The sequence below is a fragment of the Phasianus colchicus genome, chromosome 3, assembly GCF_987193195.1.
Source record: "Phasianus colchicus chromosome 3, bPhaCol1.hap1.1, whole genome shotgun sequence".
Taxonomy (NCBI): Eukaryota; Metazoa; Chordata; class Aves; order Galliformes; family Phasianidae; genus Phasianus; species Phasianus colchicus.
In genome coordinates, this window is record NC_143438.1 from 82,093,320 (window position 1) to 82,116,771 (window position 23,452).

Consider the following 23,452-nt stretch of genomic DNA (forward strand, 5'->3'; position numbering starts at 1 on the left):
AATGCCTGTAAAGTTTTCAGACAATGATTTTAATGACAATAACAAAACAGAGAGGGACAACAACAATTTTATTTTTTTCTTGCAAACTTTATTTGGGGATTTTTTTTTCTGTGAGAGTTGTTGCAGGTTAGCCTAGGCTATCTGCCAAACTCCCACTGAATTGCTTTCTCCATGAGGACAGTAGGAGAAGATGGGAAGAACAGAAATTATAAAGTGTTGTGGTTTAACCAGGCAAGTAGCTAAGCACCACAAGGTCATTTGTTCCCTTCTCCCCGTCTCCCAGTGGGATGGGGAGAGAATCGAGGCAGAGGGGAAGCAGTAAAAACAACACAGTAAACTTGTGTGATGGTATAAAAACTGTTTAGTAAGATAGAAAAGGAAGTGTGGGGAGAATCTATAGTAATGATAATTAGATGTATAAAAATTAAGTGATGTACAAACAATTGCTCACCATCCAGTGATGAATGCCCAGCCGGACTCTATAAAGGAGAAAATCAACTTTGTCCCAGCTGGAACCAGGACAGAATGCTCATGGATTGTTTGCCAAATGTCATCACAGGCAAATCAGACTAGACTTGACTTGAGGAAAAAAGTACCTCATTTATTGCCAGTTAAAATAATAATTAAAAAAACAAAACAAAAAAACTAATTGAGTAGTAGGAAACGAAACTACAAGCATTAAAACAAACTCGCCTTCCTTTCTTTCCTGAATGTTTTTTTCATATTTTTCTTCTTCCAGCGCTGTGCACATTATCAAGTAATACAAAATAGATATAATTCCCTAAAATATGTTGGCATATGAATCTGATGCTTGGGTTATAATAGCTCTTCAGTAACGTCATGCGGGTCTTTGGATGCTGATAGAAATGAGAGCTGCAGTAAACTTGAAAAACACTTGGGTTTGTTTTCTTCTTCCAAAACTGCTATCACCTTTGCAAGTAATCTTTAGCATTCACCCTGTAGCTATCGAATGGCACTGTGTTGCATCGTGTAAGAATAAAATCCAGAGAGATATATTAAGATGCTGTTCAGCAGAAAAGACTAATGATCTCATTTACTAATTTGTCTGTTTAGTTAATGTCAGCTGCTTCAGTATGTACTGTGAAGTCAGTGCTGTGAGGTATTTTACTTAGCTCTAGGAATGAATACCTTCTGAGATCCTGCTCTGTTGGCTGTGTTTCTCAATTTACTCACTTCATCCTGGCTAGCACAACTGCAGATGTTGGTTTTAGTTATGACGTTTTTTTCCTGTGGTATTTTTGAAAATTACTTGCTGAATTGTAGGCTACAGAACTCAATTAATTATGTCTTTGTTCAACGTATAATTGGTTGTATTAACAGTGTTTCATTGTGCTTTCTGGAGGGCACTTCATCTTTTGCATTGTGAACAAGCAGAAGAAAGAGATCACAACTGTTTTGTGTGGCCGTATTTCCCAGTGCCATTCTGTTCTCCCTAAGCATTCTGTCATCTCAGTTTGTTGTATGTTAGTCTGTTTCTGCAATCTTTGGCTAAAAGTAAAGGTTATTGGAAAGTACTTTTCTCTCACTATCAGTGTGAATTCTTTTGTCCTATTTAGTGACTGCACTAAATACTGCAGTCATTCAGTACAGTCAGACAGGTTTGCTGTAGCTCTGTGCCTCCGTACTCAACCAGCAGCAAGGCTGAGCATGTATTCCTAGTTAAGTGTGCTCAGGTGCACGAACATGTATGGCCACAAAGATCAGCAGACTCATTCAGGGTATACACCAACAAAAACTTCAGTAGCCTCTTCCTGTTTATCTCTCTAGCTGATTGGGATGAAAGCCAACAAGTGGGAAATAAAATATGACCCCTTCAGTAACTGATGCTTGGATCCCCTTGTCTCTAATTGTATCGTGCAGACAAATACAGAGGCACACAGGTCTCTCAGTTGACTTTCACAGCAGAATCTCTCCAGGCCTAGATGTCCTAGTCTCTCTCCTAGCCTACTCCTCCAGCTGTCTCATACAGACATACAGATATCTGGCCCAGGCTAATAATTGCTTCAATATCCGGCTCCCAAGCTGCTTTTCCTATTTTCAGGTAGTTTGTTTGATATTCATTAGACTCTGTATATGGACACATGTACCCTTGCTTCTCCTGTTTCTAGCATCATGGATATGTGAGAGCTCATGAACTGTCATCCCCGCTGCAGTTGCTTACAGCGTAGATCTAACTTGCTCTGGTTGATATCACAGGCATGTGAGCTTGTGTCAGTGACTTTAGTTGCTGGCATTCAGAGCTACACACGTGTACAGCTTCTCATGCAGAATAATAGCTACAAAAGGAATTTAATGAGAAAATGGGACAATATGTGATTATTGGGCATAGAACTTTTATCTTTTTGTTTTCCCATGCTAGTTCTTCTACAAATTACCTCGATTTCTCCCTTTCCCAACCTTTGGTTTCTCCAGTAAGCATATCATACTAAGGCTTAGACAGTCCTCAAATACTGTGTGGAATGATAGAATGACTTGGGTTGGAAGGGGCCCAAAGGATCATCAAATTCCAACCCCCCTGCCGCAGGCAGGGCCACCAACCTTCAGATCTGGTACTAGACCAGGCTGCCCAGGGCTCCATCCAACCTGGTCTTGAACACCTTCAGGGATGGGGCATCCACAGCTTCTCTGGGCAGCCTGTTCCAGCACCTCACCACTCTCTCGGTGAAGAACTTCCCCTGAGATCTCATTGAAACCTTCCCTCTTTGAGCTTAAAACCATTCCCACTTCTTCTATCACTATCTATCCAAGTAAAAAGTTGATTCCCTTCCTGTTTAAATACTGGAAAGCTGCAATAAGGTCTCCTCACAGCCTTCTCTTCTCCATGCTGAACAAGCCCGGCTCCCTCAGCCTATCTTTGTAGAGGAGGTGCTCCAGCCCTCTGATCATCTTCATGGCCCTCCTCTGGACCTTCTCCAACACCTCCACATTTTTCCTGTATTGGGGGCCCCAAACCTAGACACGGTACTCCAGATAGGGCATAATAAATCTCTTTATCCTCTGAGTGGTAGCCTTAACAGTCTGTAAAATGTTCTGGGAATCTTTCCTTTGACTCCACGTTACAGATGTCATCCTTGGAGCCTGAGCAAATAGCTGTCTTCTGATGGACATGGGAATAATCCTGTAAGAGTTTTGTTCAGATTCTTCCAACTGTCATTGTTCCTCTTTACAAAGACAAGCATTTTATCATATAACCTAATATAATGTAGGTTTGCTTGTATTTTAGCAACTGCATTATGTATCTCTCTCTGAAGCTGGATTGGGTGCCTGAACCAAGACAGCAGAAAATATGGGTTTATTGTATGAGGATGAATTTAAACTCCAGAACAACCACAGCAAATGGAGGAAAGGCACTTGCATTTTTTCACTGCACTATTGTTTATGAGCTGTATTTCTTGTACTTGTTGGTTAATGCAGATGGCTTCTTTCCTGTCTTTTCATTTTGCTCTTTTTTTTTTTTTTCCCCTGCAGTCTTACAGTCTGTGAGGGTTTTTTGTTTTGTTTTTTGTGTTTTTTTTTTTTTTTTGCTTTTTTTCCATGATTCTAGGATTAATACTATGACAGTATTTTGTTTAAAATGCAATCTCCCACTCTGGATTAAACTGTTCTGCAGGTACCTATTTACTAGCTCATGTTTGATCTTTCTTTACAGATCTCAAAAGATATTAATCGAATATTAGACCATGTCTGACAAGCTACAATCAGAACAATACAAAAAAAAACAGGGAAACCATGGGAGGTTTTTTATTCCTTGATGTGCCTCGTGGATGTTGACCTCCTTTATGTTGGAGCAGACAGCAGACCCAGAGCTATGCTGGGAGATGGTATTTTTCTGTTTTGAATGGTTACTCTAATATCTAGGCAGCGCCATGGAGTCAGTACAAGACCTGCTTGTTTTAGCATATGCTGTTCTATTAAAGATAAAATCAACTTAGAAATGAATTTATTATCCCTGTTTCTTTGTGGTGTGGCCTCAGATCCCCATGTGTCCCTTGAGAAGACTGGGGAGTGCTTGGATCATACTTCAGCATACTTAAAGCATTCTGGACCGCCACAAAACCTTGGCAAGCATTTATAATTATGCTTCCCTCGACATACTCTTCTGACTACTCTATGATGGCTGAGCCCTAGGGAAAATTTTATAGATCCATTTTGGTTTCAGACTCTCTCACTTTTATACTTGGCTCCTTTCTGAGGCTTTTTTTCTATTTAGCAGAGAATCTGTGTTATGTTTATCTCAACTGCCACTAGTGAAAGCAGCACCTGATCATCCGACTTTGCCAGTAATCTTCTCACTTGAATCCAGGTGTGTCAGTGATTTCCTGATGCAGTACTAAAATTTCTCCAATTTCTAAAGGAAGCCTATAAACAGGAGGTGAGCCAACACTTTGAAGGGGTAGATAATAGCGGAACAAGGAGAAATGGTTTTAAGTTGAAGGAGGGAAGATTTAGGTTGGATATCAGGGGAAGTTCTTTACAGAGAGAGTGGTGAGGTGCTGGAACAGGCAGCCCAGAGAGGCTGTGGATGCCCTGTCCCTGGAGGTGTTCAAGGCCAGGTTGGATGGGGCCCTGGGCACCTGGTCTAGTATTAAATGTGGAGGTTGGTGGTCCTGCATGTGGCAGGGGGGTTGGAGCTTGATGATCCTTGGGGTGATTTTCAACCCAAGCCATTCTATGATTCTCTGCTCTGGAGTCCATTTTAGAACTTGCCCAGCAGATGTATCTGCAGGCCCCCACCCATACTATGTAAATGAGGCATGGCTTCTTTTTTGATAGTGATTGTTTTTCACCCATGCTGTGCAAGAGATGACTTCTTCTAAAAACAGGACGTGAAGAAGACTTAGCTGAATACGTCTTTGACGTATGAATTTAGGATATCCCATCCAAGTCAGGTGTAATTTGATGAGAGGTGTTTGTCAAGTTTCTGTGCCAGTCTATAAACCTCTGAACCACCATACAGAGCTTTGTACATTGGGAACTCCTTGCTAGCTACTGGATGACTTCCAGGAGGACTTTGATGCAAGGAAACTCTTGAATAAACTCCCTCATTGTTTGGAAAGTTTAGCTCATTGTGTTTTGGATGATCAGTGCTTATTCCAAGAATTCATCCTATGAATTTCTCTGGGGTGGACATAGCTAAACCTTTGAATCCTCTGACTACTTGCAACTTGGATTTCCTTTTTTCAATGGCAGTGTTTTTATGGATCTGGCCACGATCCTTCAGCAGAGTCCTGCTTCCTGCCTCCCACAAGCGGAAAACCTGATAGGATGAATCAGTACTGAGATGAGCAGAGCTCTTAAATACTTTCTCTTTGCCATCCTTCTGAGATTTTGAGAAAACCAAACATGCTACTACATTTACAGATTTTAGTAATATGTTTCCCACAGTTGTATAGGAGACTGGTTTATAGTATCAGATAAATGGAATCAGGGCACTTATCAGACCCCTTCTGTCATTTTGTGTACAATACCCTGGATGACTTTGCCCAAGCCATTCTGTGATTCTATGATTCTATGGTTACTGTCTTGAAAGAACCCAGACTCTAAGGTCCATTGAGTGTGTGATTGCAGCCGTGCATGCAGCATCAGGTTCTGTAACACCATCATCATTATGGCCACATAAACCTTTAAAAATAGGCTTAGAAGAAGAAGAATGGAGAGTTGTGTTGCCCATAATCCATTGTAATGATGATCATTCCATACTATTTCTGCATCTTGGAAGTCTGTATGAATTATATTTCTATTAGCACAGGCTTCTATTGGCCATTTCAGAAGAAAAGATATGAATTAGGGCAGTTTTTATTTCCCTTCACATCAAGGAGAAAGAATATGGTAGTGACCCTGAGATATGGCACCTTTCAACCTCTGTATCTATAAAGAGGTAAATGGCCATGACTTTGCCTATAAGTGTGTTGCAGTCAACTGAATAAGAGAGAAGTTTGTTCTTGAGAAAAACCAAGACGCTAACTGGAGATTCAAAGGTTTGTTCAGGAAAGAAAAGCTTGGTATTAGAAAGTATGGTCAGTTTCTGTTCTTCACCTGGGATTCTGCTCAACTCGTGGCTTCTTGTCCTAGCTCTGTTGCTTTTCTTCTGTTGGTATGTTATGATCATATACATGTTTATTGTTGTGTATTACCTTTCATACAATGTTCCACACCAGTCAGAAACTGAAGATTGGGCAGATTGCCTTTCTGTTATTTACAGTCTCCCTCCTCATCCCTCTTTAGAAACTCTCTTTGAACACACCTGCTGTATGAAAAATAGACACAATGATGACAGACATCCACAGAACCTGTAGCTCAGGAAAAAAAAAAAAAAGAAGAAGAAAAGAAAAAGGTGCAATTTATAGCTCTCTTTCTACTCAACCAGTGTACATAAAGACAGCCTAAATGTGAGTTTCAACTTTGTCATGAAATGATCCAGCTCCTAATATCAGTGTGTTCAGCTTGTAACCCTTGAATTACAAAATCTTAGTTCAATATCCCTTAGTTTATAAGCGGTGTATCCTCATATGTTAGCACAGGAAGGACTTCTTGGTACGTCTGAACTGTTTCCAATTGAACACCTTCCCCCAGCCCCATGTGGGCTCTTTGGGGTTTTTTTGGTAGTTTTCCTCAAGGCATTGACTTCTTTGTGTAATCAGTTCTTACCTGAAATGGGAAATTGCTCTCATACTTGAATGACTGATTAATAGAAGCCCAGGTGAGTGAACAGTCATTCTTTTCAGACTGTTTTTCAGCTCAAGTTATTAGTTGTTGAGCATCCATCCAATTGTCAGAGTACACTGGCATGGTTTGATTCTGCTGGCAGCAAGAGACTGTTACCTTAAGTCAGATTCAGGGTCTGTGTTGACATGTTTCATTACTTAAATACTTTCATTGCTACTATGCAGAGGCACTCCTTAACAGTTCTTAATCATGTGGCAGCATGAATTCTTTTTACTTCCATTTGAAGTCTGTAGGCTTGCTTCTGACTGTGCATTCTAGGTGAATACCTCTGTACATCATGAGTGTTGATTGTCTTTCAAAAACTCTACCTCCTGTTTGAAACGGAACCTACATAGTAGTGCATTTTAAATTTGTGTGTCAGTCTTGGAAGGGTGAGCCAAAAAAAACTATGGTGAGATGGTAAAAGGTTGCAACAGCACCTTCTGCTGCATTAATAAACACCAAGGTGGAAGACTGAGACTTTTTTGTAAGAAAGCTATAATCATAAAAGATTGATGCATCAACACATTAATCTGTCACTAAGCAGCATTGCTTTGTGCTCTTGGCAACAGCACATGAGATTAAGACTAACATTTGGTATCTGTTTTCTGGAACTGTGCTCCTTGAGATGGCCTTCTTGTGAATGCAGCTCGAAAGTACTAAGTCTTTTGCTTTTGAGCTGTTTGCTGTACAAGTTCCTTTTAAGGGGTGCTCCTTACACTTTGAGAAGGAAGTCTTGTTCCACAGTTTGTCTCATTCATCTGATACTAACACTGTTGATAAACATTAAGCAGGAGCTTGTAGTGAGGAGAGGTGAGTTCAGGGTCATTTCCACCGTCACTACTTATTGTAAAGGTCTTTCTGCTCTTTCTGGACCTGTTAACTCTGATTCTGGCTTTGTTATCAGCACCTTTTGCCTGGTGCCCTGTATGCTTAGTAAGCCTTGGTGTTAAGTTAAGCTACACCTCTTGGTATGAAAACTGTTCTTTAATTTCTGAAACAGAATTATATTATTATTTATTTATGGCAGAGTAGTCCTTGTTTTCCTTTTCATAGGTATTCTCTTTGGTCTTGCCTGTCTGGTTATTGATACTGACTGTACTTGTCTGTCAGCACATAATGAGGGAGTCCTTTTTCCTTATCCAGCTGCTGGGTTTTGTATGTGTCTGTTTGGCTCATTATTCTCCAATGAATGGAACTGTGATATTCTCATACCTTGCTCTCCTGGAATCCTCGATCAAGCCAGTGCTCCAACCTTAATGTCTGAGCATATTAGGTTACCTTGTATGCAGGAAGTTAGCAGAAGGAGGTCTACTGAGTGGTGCAAACAGCTATTTCAGGAGCAAATGTTAGCTTCAGGGGGTCTTTGGGATTGGCTTGTTTGTGTAGTACTAAAAATTTCTTGTCTGCACTGATCTTTCATAAGAATGATGAAGGGAGTAAAGCTGTAAATTTTGTGCATAGGATGGTAGCTCCTTTGAAAAGACTAAATTGGCTGTAGCCTGTAAAATATCACTCGTATCTCATCACTCCTGTCCCAGCCTCCAGCATCTCCCAGACTCAACATTCAAGTTTAGCTCGATGCCTAGGGGGCAGGCAGGTGGTGCCAAACTATGGCAGATGTTTCTGCCTTAAGTTTCGTAATGTTTAGTGTTTCTTTGTTCTGTTAAGAAGTAGCAATAAGCATCTGTTGGAAGAAATGATAAAGTATCTGCTTGGTTGAGTTACTTTTATGACTTTGGTAGGGTGGTTCTGTTTCCCTCTGTCTTAAAAAAGGAGAATGACGCTCTGAAGCTCATGTTTTGTCTCAACCAAATGGGAGATCCTTTGCAAGCCTTGCTGTTAATATTTTATTAATCTGAGTAAGAAAAACAGATGGGGGGTGGGAAACCCTAAAACTGATGTAATAGAATGTAATTATGTCTTTATGATGCAGTGATTATGGGGGGGAAAAAAAGAGCAAGAACAACTGAACAATTATTTATTGAATATTGAACAAGTGTTGTGTGGGGAAAAAAAGTGAAAAAGATCCTTTATTGAGCTCCATGAAACTACTTGAATAACTATGAAGTTTTAATGGTTGCCTTCACCCTGCTTTTCAGAAACTAAGGTGATTTTAGTGTATGTGTGCATACAGATCAAACAAAGTTTTAGATAAGGGCCAGGAGTTTCATTTTGATTACAGCCAAGTAATCTCTTTTCTACTACCTTACTTGTTATGTTAAAGCTGTATTTTATTTACAAGCTCAAGAGTAGTTCAGCTCTCTATTGTGGTTTAGAGGGATTAACACATACAACTTAATTCATATTCAGGAATTCTGAGTACTAATTTTGTCTGCAGTCTCCCAATTAACTACCCTCTAGATAGGCAGAGAAAATGGTCTCAAAGATTTTATAATTCACTAAATCAAATGGAAAAAATAACCCTTAAATAAGAGAGTATTTGCTACATAGGAAGGTGGATAACAATAATAATAGAAATGAATCATTCTCTGTCTTAAAAAGTCATTAAGACTTTCAGGCAGCTATGCCATTTAAAACATTAACGCAATAGATGCAGAGCTGAGAGCAAGCAAGTATTCTGTATTCTGCAGAATAGTTTCTTTAGTTTCATCTACTTTTGTAGGAGGATTTGTGGAACATCAGAGTAAATTATTGTGACTAAGTGGACATAGTATCTTGTCATGTTGAACTTCAGTTTCAGGAAAGATTTCAGCAGTATGCTTTGTTCTGTATTGCTGTTGCCTAGTTGAAAGAGTTCTTAAAATAACTGCATTGAACTCAGTTTAAATGCAGAGTGGTTTTAACATATTTTTTCTATATCTATGTACACAGAAAAAAGGAGTTTGTTGCTGGTATTTGGAAGGTGCTTCTGTGCTGTCAATCAGCAGTGATCTGCCAGAAAGCATTAGTATTTTGTTTCATAGTTATTCTTCACATTTATTCTGTCACTCAAGTAAATTGGAAAGCTAGAGTGTAGGAAGAAAGTTCTACAAGGTTTTGTAGGACGAAATCCTTGAATTTTTCAATAAGCTGATGCTTGCTGCAGAAGTACAACTGTTACTCAGTGTGTATGGAAAGATGCATAGAAAAGAGAAGTATGCTTCTCTTTCTGACAGTTGAGAATTATTACTCATATTTACAGATGAACATATTAATGTGTTTTATCATCTACTGCTAGTTAGTTTTGTGGCTTTGTATTCAAAAGGTATACTTTCAATAATAACATTTATTTATGGCTGTGTGCTTCATGAAAGAAGCAAAATACTGTTAAGCATATACAGCCAAATGTGCATAAGATCTTCTAAGCATGATTAGACAACAGATTCGGCAAATGCTAATGTTAAAACTCTCCAAAATAACAAATCTCTGGGCCTTGCAGTTTGGCTATAGATGTTTTCTAGAACAGAACATGGTGCATGGGAAAGGGCTGGTTGCTTTATTTTATTTGGGGATTTTTTTTAGGGAGCAGAGATGAGCTTCTAACCTCCTTGGGCTGCTCTTTCAACCTAATAATGTTCCAGCATTTGAGCCTTTCAAATTCAAGCCATGTTTGGATCTAGTTCAAAGAAAAGCAGCTATGTTGTATTCATTTGTCTGGTCCATAGCCTGACATATGGGATCTGTTAAATTGAGGTCTAAGTGCAGTGATGATATCACCAGCACAGTGCAATAATATCAGTGTCAGAAGCGTGCACCAGCGAGCTGCTGCATTTTGGAACTGAATGCTGTCTTGTATCCCTCTATTTTTTAAGCCTTTTCAAAAAAAAAAAAAAAAAAAAGTAATAATTAACTAATGTAAAATTATAAAAGTTATATTGCCCTTGTCCTCACTTGTGCTTCTGCTCAGCTGCTGTGTTGTTGGCCATTGCAGAGGACTGACTTTTCTTTGTTGGTCATGCTTTATTCACAAGGTATTTTTCACTTACTTCTGTCATTGTCTTGGCTTTTGCTCTTTGTTACCCCACAAAGGAGTCTCCCTATCATACATTATTATTATTGACCTCCTCTTGAACTTTTCTTCCTTTACATTATTTGACTTTTCCACTGTGACAAGGAATAAGAAAGGAAAAGAAGTATTGCAGACTCGGAAAGAATTATAGTCTTAACTTGTCCTAGCAGAAGTGTGTGTTTTGGCTCTTGAAAAAGAGAACAGTTTCATACCAAAAGGAGGAAAAATATCAAATGTGTTTCTGCAAAATATATCATAGCTACATGCAAATTGAACTAGTTCTTCTAAGGCACTGAATCTCCCTGTGTGGCAGTGCCTCTATTACTGCTTCTCCATTTGTTTTTCAAAGAACTTTCAAAGATTAATAGTATTAACTCCAAGTGTCAAAGAGCCACTGTGACGTAAAAATCATCATTTTTCTATTTGTTTCTGATTAAGGCTTTTTGGTTTTTTGACATTGCTTGTGAACTCATGTAATGCATGTATGAAAAAGAGAATAATAGCAGGTTGAAAATGTAGCCATGGAGGGGTAGTCAGTGTTTTCAGAAGCTTGCAGACCCTGCTTTGTTCCATGCATCCTCACTGCTGCCAGAGCTCCTCCCAGTCCAACTCTGTGCTCCATTTCCTTCCTGGGATGTCTCAGGGGTCACATTTTGTAGGCTCCAGTAACTCCATTTTTTTCAGAAGGATCGAGCTGGATAACTTTCTCAGCATTGCCATCATTGGCTTCAACGGAAGCCAAATTCTGACATGGGTCTTGGTGTGCAATTAGAACTTAAACAGTGGAATTGCAGGCAAGTGAGTCATCTTTAATGTCTGGAGCCTTGAGGAATCAAAGGAAGGAAACTTCATTTGGTAGATGCAAAATTCTTTCAGTGATGGCTATTCTTTGAAAGATTTCCTTGAAACAAAGGCAGTTAAATTCATTTTTTCTAATGATGATGACATGACCATGGGCAATACTGAAGTAGGTTTTGTGCAAATAACTTGTCTGAACACACAAGCTTTGCAGTTCTGAGCTGGTGTCTTTAAAGATGAAACACTAAGCCTCTTAAAGTTTTTCCCTTCATTCATGAGGAAGTGAGCAGATTGAGCTCCTTCCTCCTCAGTGAACTGCTTGACAGAATGGCAAGTTCCTTTTGCCAAGTAATACCAGGAAGACTGTAAATTTGTTATAGAAGGACAGGGAATTTGTTACTTTCTCCCTGGAAACTCCCCCAGTGGTTGCACTGGAGATAGTTTCTATTGTAAAATAGAGAAGCCTGTCTTCTGACTTTTTGTTGTGTCATTTCCATCATTTTCCCTAATTGAAAAATTGCAGGCTCTATTATTGTTTGGTGTGGATTGCCATACTTGAAGTAGAACTAGAAAAATGCAATCTGTGTAAGATTAGGAGACATCATACAAGATCAGGCAACAGGTCAGCTCCCTACTGTCCTGCTCTTGGGACTGGTGTTCTACCAGTTCTCTTAATATGTGGGTGAAAGGGAAATGAATAGCACAACCTGATCACAGTGATGAAGTTTGGAGTGCACTGAAGTGCTGGGTTTTGAAATATTTTTAATATGAAATTATATGCTTTCATCCTCGTTCAAGAGATGTCTTTGAGGAAAATTGCCTGTTAAAGTTATGTTCTGATATTTGAAAAGTTCATAATCATCCTCAAACACTATAAGAATCCATGACTATGTATGGTTGTATGAAAAGATTGCTGGAAAAAGACTTTTGCTGGAACTGGTAATGGAAATTGGCTGTTCTAAGTGGGGTGTGTAAATTAGTTGCTACACAGTGTGTCTTTTAGAATAACTTTATAAGCTAGGATGATATGTGTTTTTTTTATTCCTATCAGGTTATGAAAATTTCTGTACAGGATGTTATTCTATTTAATATCTCACTGTTGTTTATTCCATTTTAGGGATCTTTCTACAATTCTATTAAGTACAACAAGGAGAAAACATAAGCAAATAGTGGGTGTACAGAAGTAACAAAACCTAAATGTTTTATGCAGAAAAGATTCAACAAGTATCTCCTATCTACGAAGAATGAATCGTATTTTCACATTGCAGTACAATCTTGGATCAAACCACACATGCTAACAAAAAATAATTGAATGATGCTATTTACACTGATCTGATGATGTGGAAATAAAATATTGAAAGGAATGCGGTTATTGTTTTCTTTCTTCTTCAATCTTTGCTGCACTGAATGGATTTACTAGAACCAATAAAGAGTTCTGTTCACAAAGCTATAATGGCAGTTTTAAACTTTGCATGCAAAACTGGTTGGTAAGAAAATAATACAGCCTGTACTACGAACTGGGTTTCACAGCATAAAATCATAGGAGTTTTAAGGGGTTATGCAGCCACACAAATCCTGCTGTCCTCATAGAGCTATACAATTCAACTGCTGGGATCATACTGAAAAAATACATCTGTGCTGCAGTGCAGCTGCTTGGATGTGCGTCAGGGGCTCATTCTTACTGGTGCTGAGTAGCATTTTACTTTGCCAGTAGTTATTTGAAGCTTTAGAAGCTAGTCAGAGCCAGTGCAAGAATGGCATAATTGAACTTTATGGCCAATGGAAGAGAAATACTTCAAGTAAGGCAGGCTCATTAAGAGGAAGTTTATTTGACAAGGATATTTAAAACACAGATTCTACCATGACCAATAAGTTCCAGTTAAATCACAAAAAGGCAGATCTCAGTCCCACTGAAATCAATGGGAGTTTTCCTGTTGACTTCAGCGATAGAAAGATTTGGACCTCCTTTGGATTTATCTTCCAATTTAAGATTTTTCTGATGCTTACTAAATCTCCCCCAGTGTTTACATTTTAAAATGTGTTGCCAGTTCAAATAGATTTGTCTTGTACTGTAAAAACTAAAATAAAATATTTATTTTGGCATCTTTGTAAGTGGAATTTTTGTCATGTGTTTAGAACTCATTCTACACTGCTAACTGCACGTAGGAAATGTTCCTTTCTTGTTTAAAGACATTTTTAGTACATGTTTAAGACATTAACTGTAACTGTATGGATTGTGATTCCCGTTAAGTGGATTTACACTACAGAAAGTATCTAACTCTTAATAATTAGCAATTTGTAAGTCCTTCTGCACATCAGATTATTTTTGCTTATGAGATTATTGCTTTGCTTTTAATAATAAGACTGTCATTAATAATATGATATTGAAATGTTGGGTTGCTAACTGTGTGATTTATTCTCTAACAGGAGAGCTCCTTGTGAGTTAATGCTATGCACCTTTTTGATAATTTCTCACTGAATAATTTTTTTTATTTGCAGATCAGCTTGTTTGTAATAATTCTGTGCTCAATTGATCACTGCTGTCAGTACCACCCTATATGTTAGCATCCTTTGTCAACTAATTTATGTAATAGGCGCTGACGACAGAAGTTGAGATGCAGTTTACTTTACTAGTCAGTGTGGTTTTTGTTGTTTTTTCTTTCTGTGTTCTATCATGCATGATATTTCTTACAGCATGCTTAACTTTGGCTTTTCTTCTTCCATCCTTATTCTGTAGTCAGTCTTGTAGGTGGTTTGCTGTTTTTATATTATAACATAAGTTCTGGTTTGACATACCTGTGTAACATCATATGTTTTTCCTCCCTCCACAACAACCTTACTTTCAGCAACCTTACTGTTCCAGTAATTAAACCACTTCTGTGGGTTTTGGCTATTCTATCTGAGATTATGGAAAACATTCCTCACACACTTCCATGGTATGCATTCCAGTTCTTTGCTTTCCAGTCCTTTTCCCTAACTGAACATGGTAACATTTTCTTAGGCTTCTCAATTTGTTAATAATTCATTTCTCTAACAGCCGCCTTATTAATCTTGCAATTTGTGTATAAACTCTGATCCCATTTCCTCAGATTTCTCCATTGGTTAGCTAAACCATAGAGACTATTAGTACTTAGCATCTCTACTGATTTTCATCAAGTCTTTTCTTTTGATTTTTTTAATTGTCTTTTTGTTTACGTTTTCATATATCCATAAAAGAGGCATCAAATTAATCATTATGTGGTACTAATTTAGAGTTTGTGAATTTGAATTCAAAGTGATTGTATTTTACCTTTGCTGTATTGAATGCATCCTCCTTCAGTTTAATACAGCTTATTCAATTGGCCTTCATTTTTACTCTAGACTCGAAGGGTGAGATTTACTTCTCTTAAATTTAGAAGTCTCTAATGACAACTGAAGAAGTTTTTTTCAGAGTTGTTGAGATGAACTATGCAAATACCAGATTTTCTGTACTGACTATAAAAGGAGTCTAGATAACTCCTTGGAGCTCTCTGCATTGTCCAAACCTAAAATTAAAAGTCAGAAGTTCTATACCATGTGTGTATATTCTTGTGAATGAAAATGAACAACTGGTTTGGTTGCATTAGATGGCAGTTACCATCAATAATGGCTGAACTATTCTATTATGGAACTTAGGACAGATATGTTTAGTGACTTTGCTTTTTTCTCACTTTGCCCCTGGAAGACAACCTGGTAGTCTTACTGAGAAGAAGAATGTATAAAACTGTGTAGTTACAGTTCTATTATTTAATTAAAGATTTTGTTTTCATCTTAATGATTTACAGGAAACCTGTTTACCTGTAAAACTCCAGCTATTGCAGATATTGTGATTCTAGTAGACGGTTCCTGGAGTATTGGCCGATTCAATTTCAGACTTGTTCGACTATTCCTAGAAAATCTCGTTTCTGCTTTCAATGTGGGATCTGAGAAAACAAGAGTAGGTAAGGTATCATGTTTTTTCATGCTATTTAATTATCTTAGCACTTGAAAGGTTTTGAAAGTGAAAGGAGTTGCTTCTAAGAACAACATTATACTACTGTTTCTTTTTAGAATCAAGCAATACAGTTTTCCTATTAAAGTTGCAAGCTGTTAGTAACCACATATGTATAGTACTGATACGTGAAGAAAATTGCTTTATTTTCTAATGCAGCACTTTTATTTTGGTACATCAGGTCTTGCACAGTACAGTGGTGATCCCCGAATTGAATGGCATTTGAATGCCTATAGCACAAAAGATGCTGTATTGGATGCAGTCCGTAATCTGCCATATAAAGGAGGGAATACGCTTACAGGTACAGTATATGTTTTAACTTCAACACTTCATTAAAATTAAAAAAAAAAAGTTCAGCCGCACAAACTGGGAAGTTTTACATCTTTCTATAAAATGGATGTTTGTTTTGCAGCATGCTAATGGCTGTATCCAATGTCTGTTCAGTATTTCTGAACTGCTTGTCTTATTGGCTCCACTTCTTTCTAGTCAAGAAAAGATCTCATAAAACAGAGTATGCATGAACTATTTGTAGATGAAATGAAATCTTCTACCTGTGAAGAAGAAAGTGCAAAATCCATTCATAAATTTCTTGCACAAAGGTTCGTTCCGGGGAAGGAATGAATGCTGCTTTAATATCTCACAACTGGCAATAGTAACCATTCATATAGGGCTTCTAGATTTCTATTGACCTTGTAGTAGTTAGAGCATTAAAGCCCCAGAAGACACTCAGTGTTGGATAAGTGGAGACCTGTCTACCTAGGATAAATACAGTCTCAATACAACTTCAGTATCATCAAAGTATCTGTTAAAAATAGTAACTTTCTTATCAGGAGAATACCTCATCCAAATGCTGCTTTTCTTCAACAGCCTTTGTTTTTGTAAAAGTGATCGTAGTGGGTCAAAGAAACTAAAAATGACAAGTTTATAGGAAAGTCTACTTGGGCTTCCATAGCCAGACTAAAATACATTGATTGATCAAAAGACTGCTAAAAATGAATGTCATCTCTGCAGTTTAGTTTCCCGTTGAAATGTACTCTTTCACTAAATAAGCTATTCTTTCATAGTCATTCTTCATGGAAAGGTTTCTCAGGATGTATAAGCTAAGTGGAGATACGAACATTGTGATCTGAGAAAAAAAATAATGGATATATTTTTTTCAGGTCTCGCGTTAACTTACATTTTGGAAAACAGTTTTAAGCCTGAAGCTGGTGCAAGGCCCGGGGTATCTAAAATCGGTATATTGATCACTGATGGGAAATCCCAAGATGATGTTATCCCTCCTGCTAAAAACCTACGGGATGCAGGCATTGAGCTGTTTGCTATCGGTGTGTATTCTGCCATATCTATATACTGTGTGCCATTAAACTTCGGTGTATTTGTATCTGTTATCCTGTATATTAAGTAAGTGCTATTTTATATCTGTATCCAGTCAGTATAATCATGAATTTAAATCTTCTTTAGTATGTTTCCCAGCACATTACAAACTGTAACTGGAATTTGCTGGGATACATTCATGCAACACTATCAAGAGACAGTTGGAAAAATATCTGCCAGATACGCTGGCAGAATTCAACATTTTGAAGTAACATCTTAACAGTGAAGTTGTAGTTGATTATTAAAACAAATAGAAAGAACTGGATTTTATTAATTTTTTAGGAGTTTCTATCAAGGCAAGATGTTTTTTCTTTTACGTTTCAAATATTCTCTTTGTTTTTGTTTTCAATGAAAGGTGTGAAGAACGCAGATATAAATGAACTCAAAGAAATTGCTTCTGAACCTGACAGTACACATGTTTACAACGTTGCTGACTTCAACTTCATGAATACTATTGTTGAAGGTCTTACCAGAACAGTGTGTTCACGAGTAGAGGAACAGGAAAAGGAAATCAAAGGTGAATAAGAATGCTAACTTGTTATCAACTTCCAGTTACAATTCCATTTCTGAATATCTGCAGTTCTAAGCTGGCTTTGGGTATTTGAGTCAAGCTGTATATTCCTTTGCTCACAAGAAGGTAAACTGTCAGGGAAGTTATCTTCCCAGGTATGTTTTATTCTTGTTTTTATATCTTTGCTCTTTGGCTCTTTTTGTTTGATTGTGCTAAACATTGTAATATTTTGTAGTAAACAAGTAAACAAAAACAAACAAACAAAAACAACAACAAAACCCCATTCATTCTGCTATATTTATCTCCAAGTAGTGAGCAAGGGGAAAAAAATAATAATACATAGCTTTGGAGGTGAATTGCTTTAACAGCTGTGCATGGAACTGTTGCATCTGTGCTGTTCTTTCCATCTCTTAAATTGCTATTTTTATTGTTGCCTAAGTCTTTGAAATTTTCAGATTTTAAGATTGCTTTGTACCTTCCTGATAGTTGTTTTTCTTACTCATTTAGTACATTTCTCAAATATATTTTAGAGTGTAAGAAAAAGTGGTGGTGGACAACACTGTTCCTATGTTAAAAAGAAAAAAAAGCCTCTCCAATTACAATATTTTTTGCTTTTCTGAATGGAAGAAATGTCTATGAGAAAATGCTGGAATTTGTCAGAGTAACAGTCCTACCTGAGAAAATTCTTTCTGTATGGCTTCAGTGGAATTTGCTCATATTGCTTGGTTTGTGATTCTGTGATATCACAGAAATGCTGAATAATTTTGCAATAAGCTTCTAACATTTATCAGTACAGAAAATTGAATCTTTCACACATTTCTACCTAAGTCAGTAAAAAATGTATATTAGTGTGGTTTCACTCTGTTTTTCAGTTTTTGATTCAGCTTGAGACTGGAAGAAAATATTAGTGCTGTCTTGTGAAGGGAACAAGCAGTAAATTGAGAAAATGAGAGGGAAATGATGGAAAAAGCATGAATAGATGAGACATCTTTGTGGAGAGAAATAATTGCTGGAGAAGATGGCCATTCAGTATATCTTTTGAGTGTGCTGACAGCCAGCATATCAGTTTCTGACCTGCAGAAGAACACAGGAGATCACAGCTGTTTATGTATATGGATGTTTTTCATAACTGGGAGGTAGACACCTGGGGAGGCAAAAAAAAAAAAAAAAAGGGAAAAGAGTGTGGTAGGAGGAAGGACAGGAAGGCTTAGTTTTGTATTTTTTCCTATTTCATATAAAGCTTTTTTCAATATCAGAGAGGCTTAGTTCTAGTAGGAACTCCATGTGCAGTGTTCATTATTATTATTAGCTATCTGTTTCCATTGCAACTTACCTAAATAAATGCACAGTAGCCAATTGTTAGATTTACAGATGAGGAGAGATCTTTGCAGCTTCACTAAATCCAGCAAACCAAATAATTATTTTGCAGAGGAGAATAAGAAATTTCTGTTGTCTGTAACCTAGGAACAATTGCTGCTTCACTTGGAGCTCCCACAGATTTGGTCACGTCTGATATAACAGCTAGAGGATTCCGTGTTAGCTGGACTCATGCTCCAGGCAAAGTGGAAAAATACAGAGTTGTGTATTATCCCACTCGAGGAGGACAGCCTGAAGAGGTAAGAGGATACAAGCTTCCCAGAAGTCTTTAATAGGAAGAACTAGTCTGACAGAAAATCCATGGCCTGATTTAAATCTACCACAAAATTGCCTGTTTGGGCTTTGAGGCATACTATAAATCTGGTCACGTATGATGGGGCTGAAGGTCAGTGGCAGTGTTGCATTTCTGTCAATTAATATAAAGTAAATGTGTTATAAATGTGTGAGCAGTTTTGAGGGGAGGGGTGAATTGTGCCTTCAGTAAGGTGCCTATATTTTTATTTGCACATATAGATACTTGAAACAAACTGTAGCAACTTCCCCTGTTTGCAAATTCTATTCTGTTCTGTTTGCAAAAACAGAAGTATGAGAACGTGGTCAGGATGGGAAGCCAGATTTTGGGTTCTAAGTACAAATAATTCAGAAAAGGAAGAAAATATGGCTCTACATTTTGGAATGTCTAAATCTAATCAATGAAAATTTACTGAGATGCTTATTTACATAGGAATTAGAGGCATTCTGGAGGTGGGCAAAAAATGCACTAGAACAGGCTTTTGGCTTTGGCTGACAACTCACGAAAGTAAACGGAAATGTAGAAAAAGAAAACGATTTTGCTAAGGATATATTTAATCACTTTTTCACTAGAAACATTGGATTTAGCATGAACATGCATCAATGTCAACTGGTGTACAGTGTTTATTTATGTAGTACTAAAGGAATATTTCTGAAAATGTAATAATTTTGTTAAAAAGTGATCAATACACAAAGTTAAACTGCATTGCATACACTCATATCTTTATTCTGAATGGCTACTTACATCAGCTAAACATTTGAATTATGCACATACTTTTTTCAGATGCCTTACTGTACACAAAGGTAGCCAAAGCAAATTCAGTATATGATTTGAATTCGATAGCTATGCAGTTAATTTGCCATATGCATATTTAGTTGAACTTTCTTCTAAACAGGTTGTGGTAGATGGAAGTTTATCAACAGCAGTTTTGAAAAACCTGATGTCTTTAACTGAATACCAGATAGCTGTATTTGCAATATACTCAAATGCTGCTAGTGAGGGCCTCCGTGGAACTGAAACTACACGTGAGTATCCTAATCATGTTTGCTATGGATTTGACTGTCTGTATTTAATCATACCATATAAACGTTAGCCTTTGTGAAGAAGAGCTAGAGAAGGGAGCCTTTTTAAGTTTAGCTCCTTTTAATGCATTTGTTTTAAATTAATTTGTTTGAATCAATTCTGGGCTAAGTTCCTGAGTCCGAATGCTCTGCAGATCTTTAAACACTGAGCAAGGTTTTATTTATCTCTGGGCTGAACTTTGAAGTCAGTTGCATTGAACACTAAGTTAGAACACTCCTAAGTTTTGGCTTGATAACCAAGCTTTAAAAATAAGGTTTGTAGCTGAAAATTATCTGATGAGAGGAGTATTTGGTGGGACCAGACATAACTGCATGTGATTCCCATCAGTACCAAATATTTGAAGGTAACATCTGTATGTTACTTTCTCAATGATTCCGTTGATTTTCTGTCAGCATAGGTTTATGAAGAGGAGATCATGTTTGACCTCCTGAAGTTCAAAAAAGACAAGTGCAAAGTTCTGCCATTGGGCATGCATAAACCCAGGCACCAGTAGCTTGGTAGAGAAGGACCTGATTGTCTTTGTAAACAACAAGTGACGCATGACCCAGCAATGCACCCTTACAGAAGTGCCTCCAGGCTGTGCTAGGCAGAGCTTTGCCAGCTAGTGATCCTTCCCCTCAGCTCAGTACTGGTGAGGCCACATATGGAATGCTGTGTCCAGTGCTGGACTCTCCAGTAAATGAGAGATGAGGAGTTACTGAAGTAAGTCTAGCAAATGACCACAAAGATGATGAAGTGATTGAAACATCTTTCATAAGATGAGAGGCTCAGCCAGCCATGGCTGTTCAGCCTAGATATTATAAGACTCAGGGGAAATCCTAGGAATGTGTAAAAAAAAATCCCTAGTGGAAAGGAATAAAGAAGAGGAAGCCAGACTTTTCTCAGTGGTGCCCACTGACAGGACAAGAGTCAATGGGCACAAATTGTAAAAATACTGAAAGAAACAAAAGAACAAAAGAAAGCACTGTTTTACTGTCATGTCAAATGCTGGATGAAGTTGTCCAGAGAGACTGTGGAGTCTACATCTGTGGAGATATTCAAAAACCCAACTAGATGTGGTCATCAGCAACTGTAGCTGAGCCTGAACGAACAGAGAAACTATACTAAATGGTCTCAGGAGATATCTTCCATCCTCAATAATTCTTTGATTCTCTGTAAAATCTAATCTTGCCATTTTGAAAGTAACATAAAAATGGATCCTATAAAATTATCTGAGATTTGCATTTTTGTCTCAGTCTCGCAAAATTTTATGTCCAGTTGTATTTTACCCTGTAATACAGTGTTAGGAATTGTTTAATTTATTGAAGCAGAGACATTTACTGAGCTAACAGGATCCTTTCTTTTTGCACCTGGTATTTCTTTGAAGTCACCTAGTCAAGTTCTGACTGAGCCCAGCCCTGCTGACTTTGAGATCTGATCAGATCACACCCCAAGGTCATGTAGCATCAAGAACCATTTTGATAGTGTGTTAGAAGCAGTAGTTTGACATGTGCAAGTATTAATCATTTCAGATGATAGAAATCACACCGTTTAAATGTTTTTTTCCTCTATCCTGATAGAGAACTATGAAAATTATAGTTTGCCTTCTTGCCTTTGTGTGAGAAACTGACAGGTTAAAATTAGTCACTCATATGAAGACTAGCTCACTTGTTAACAGAAGAATAAAAGTGAGTCATAGGTGTGTGAAATGTATACAGACACAAAATATGCATAATGCTACTACTTAATATTTAAAAGTGACTTTAGAGATACTTCTAGCTAGAAATAAATATGAAATGCAATCACATTTTAATTTGTTACAAATATATTCTTATCAGTTCAAATTTATTCCGGTTGTTTTTCACTATACCTGTGGTTTAGTTTATCTCCATGGCTTTATGAGGATAACCTAGAAACTGTCCAAGATGCAAACTGTCATTCTCTAATTGTTTATATTTCAGATTCTGAGCAGTTCAGCTGAAAATTCCAGCAGAAAACACCCCTTTTTTAATTTCCAGTCACTTCTTTGTTAATTATTAATTTAATGATTATTTATATTATAATATTAAGATTATAATGCTGTTTGTATTACTAGAGTATCTAGGAGTTCCTGTTAAAACCATGAGTTACAAAGAGAATACCTCTCTTGGAGATATGTACAATCAAAATGAGCAGTAATACAGGTGATAGTTGCTGTTTGTGTGACTGCAATCTGAACAGGAATAAAACAGTATGCTGGAAAGCACCTTCAGAATGCTTTATTATTTTCTTTCTATAGCATATCAGAGATCTGAGTAGACATCTGAGGAATGAAACTGAAGTAAATTAGAAAATGTTTGTGGGTAGTTTCTTCTTATAATGAAACACAGAAATACAGAATATGAGATGGAGGTAGACGTTAAGAGTCTGAGTATCAACAGCAGGTAGTCTGAAAGGTTTGGTAGTGAAGGTAGGTAACTTGAAAGTGGAAACCTAAAGAAAGGCCTGAGCTGAACCTTTGTCCAGGTTTACCAACAAACTGTGTGAACAGCCACAATGCAGAAAAAATGATGACACTGGTGTATGTTGTGTGCAGGAAAATATGATCTCTGTTAGAGCTTATTGAACATAATCTAATAGGTGTACAGCTCTCTGAAGATGTAAAACAGGCTACAATTTTTCTTTACACAAGGAGATTCAACTATTAGAATGTAGTGAGAATTTTTTGCTGAATATGTGTTTGCATACCAGATTTCTCAGAAAAATGCAAAGTAGATTTTTCTGGAACCTTAACATGCAATCCTTTTTGTAGTCTCTTTGAGACTACTCTTTCTAGTAGGAAAGGTGTAATATCAGTTACCAATTGCCTTCTTTACTGTCAAACTCTTTAATTCATTTCAGGGTCTATTTTCAGTGTTTATGTTCCAAAGAAGCAGATGAAGTTTCCTTGTATCTATCCAATGAGGGGAAGAAAAGGAGGACAGTCAGAGAAAAGCTACCCTAAAAAGTTAGAGACATACAAAGAAATAATCAGGGACATGGCTTAGTGTTGTGTTGCTTTACCAATGTCATAAATCCACAAATAAATCTCATAATAATGTTTGAATTTCACTCAGCCCGCTTAGTCATACTCACTAGTTTAGCAGTCACCAAGATTTGTGATGGATGATTTTGTTTGTCTTATGTAATCCCACTGACATAGGCCTGGGAGTCAGTTAGTACTCTCCAGGATTTAAGCACGTAACAGCTTGCGGTCATCATATTTTGCTGCATGCAATTTACTCATTCAGGATTTCCTCTAGGGTGTCCTACATCAAGGCTGTTTCTCCCACGCCCTGGCTTGGGAACTATTGCTGTAAAAAAGCCACCTCT

At 37.5% G+C, this 23,452-nt stretch overlaps 1 protein-coding gene across 9 annotated transcripts in view; it reads left to right on the plus strand.

Moving 5' to 3' along the window:
- COL14A1 (collagen type XIV alpha 1 chain) overlaps positions 1 to 23,452 on the plus strand; it is a 117,696-nt gene that overhangs the window by 16,742 nt on the left and 77,502 nt on the right. For all 9 annotated transcript variants that reach the window (XR_016465303.1, XM_031591169.2, XM_031591171.2 and 6 more), the window contains exons 6-11: positions 15,280 to 15,435; positions 15,667 to 15,786; positions 16,646 to 16,810; positions 17,215 to 17,376; positions 18,835 to 18,986; positions 19,935 to 20,064. Coding sequence is in view for 8 of the 9 variants with exons in the window: in XM_031591169.2 (XP_031447029.2) it covers positions 15,280 to 15,435; positions 15,667 to 15,786; positions 16,646 to 16,810; positions 17,215 to 17,376; positions 18,835 to 18,986; positions 19,935 to 20,064 (885 nt within the window). In the remaining variant the exon portion in view is untranslated. The remainder of the gene's footprint in view (positions 1 to 15,279; positions 15,436 to 15,666; positions 15,787 to 16,645; positions 16,811 to 17,214; positions 17,377 to 18,834; positions 18,987 to 19,934; positions 20,065 to 23,452) is intronic.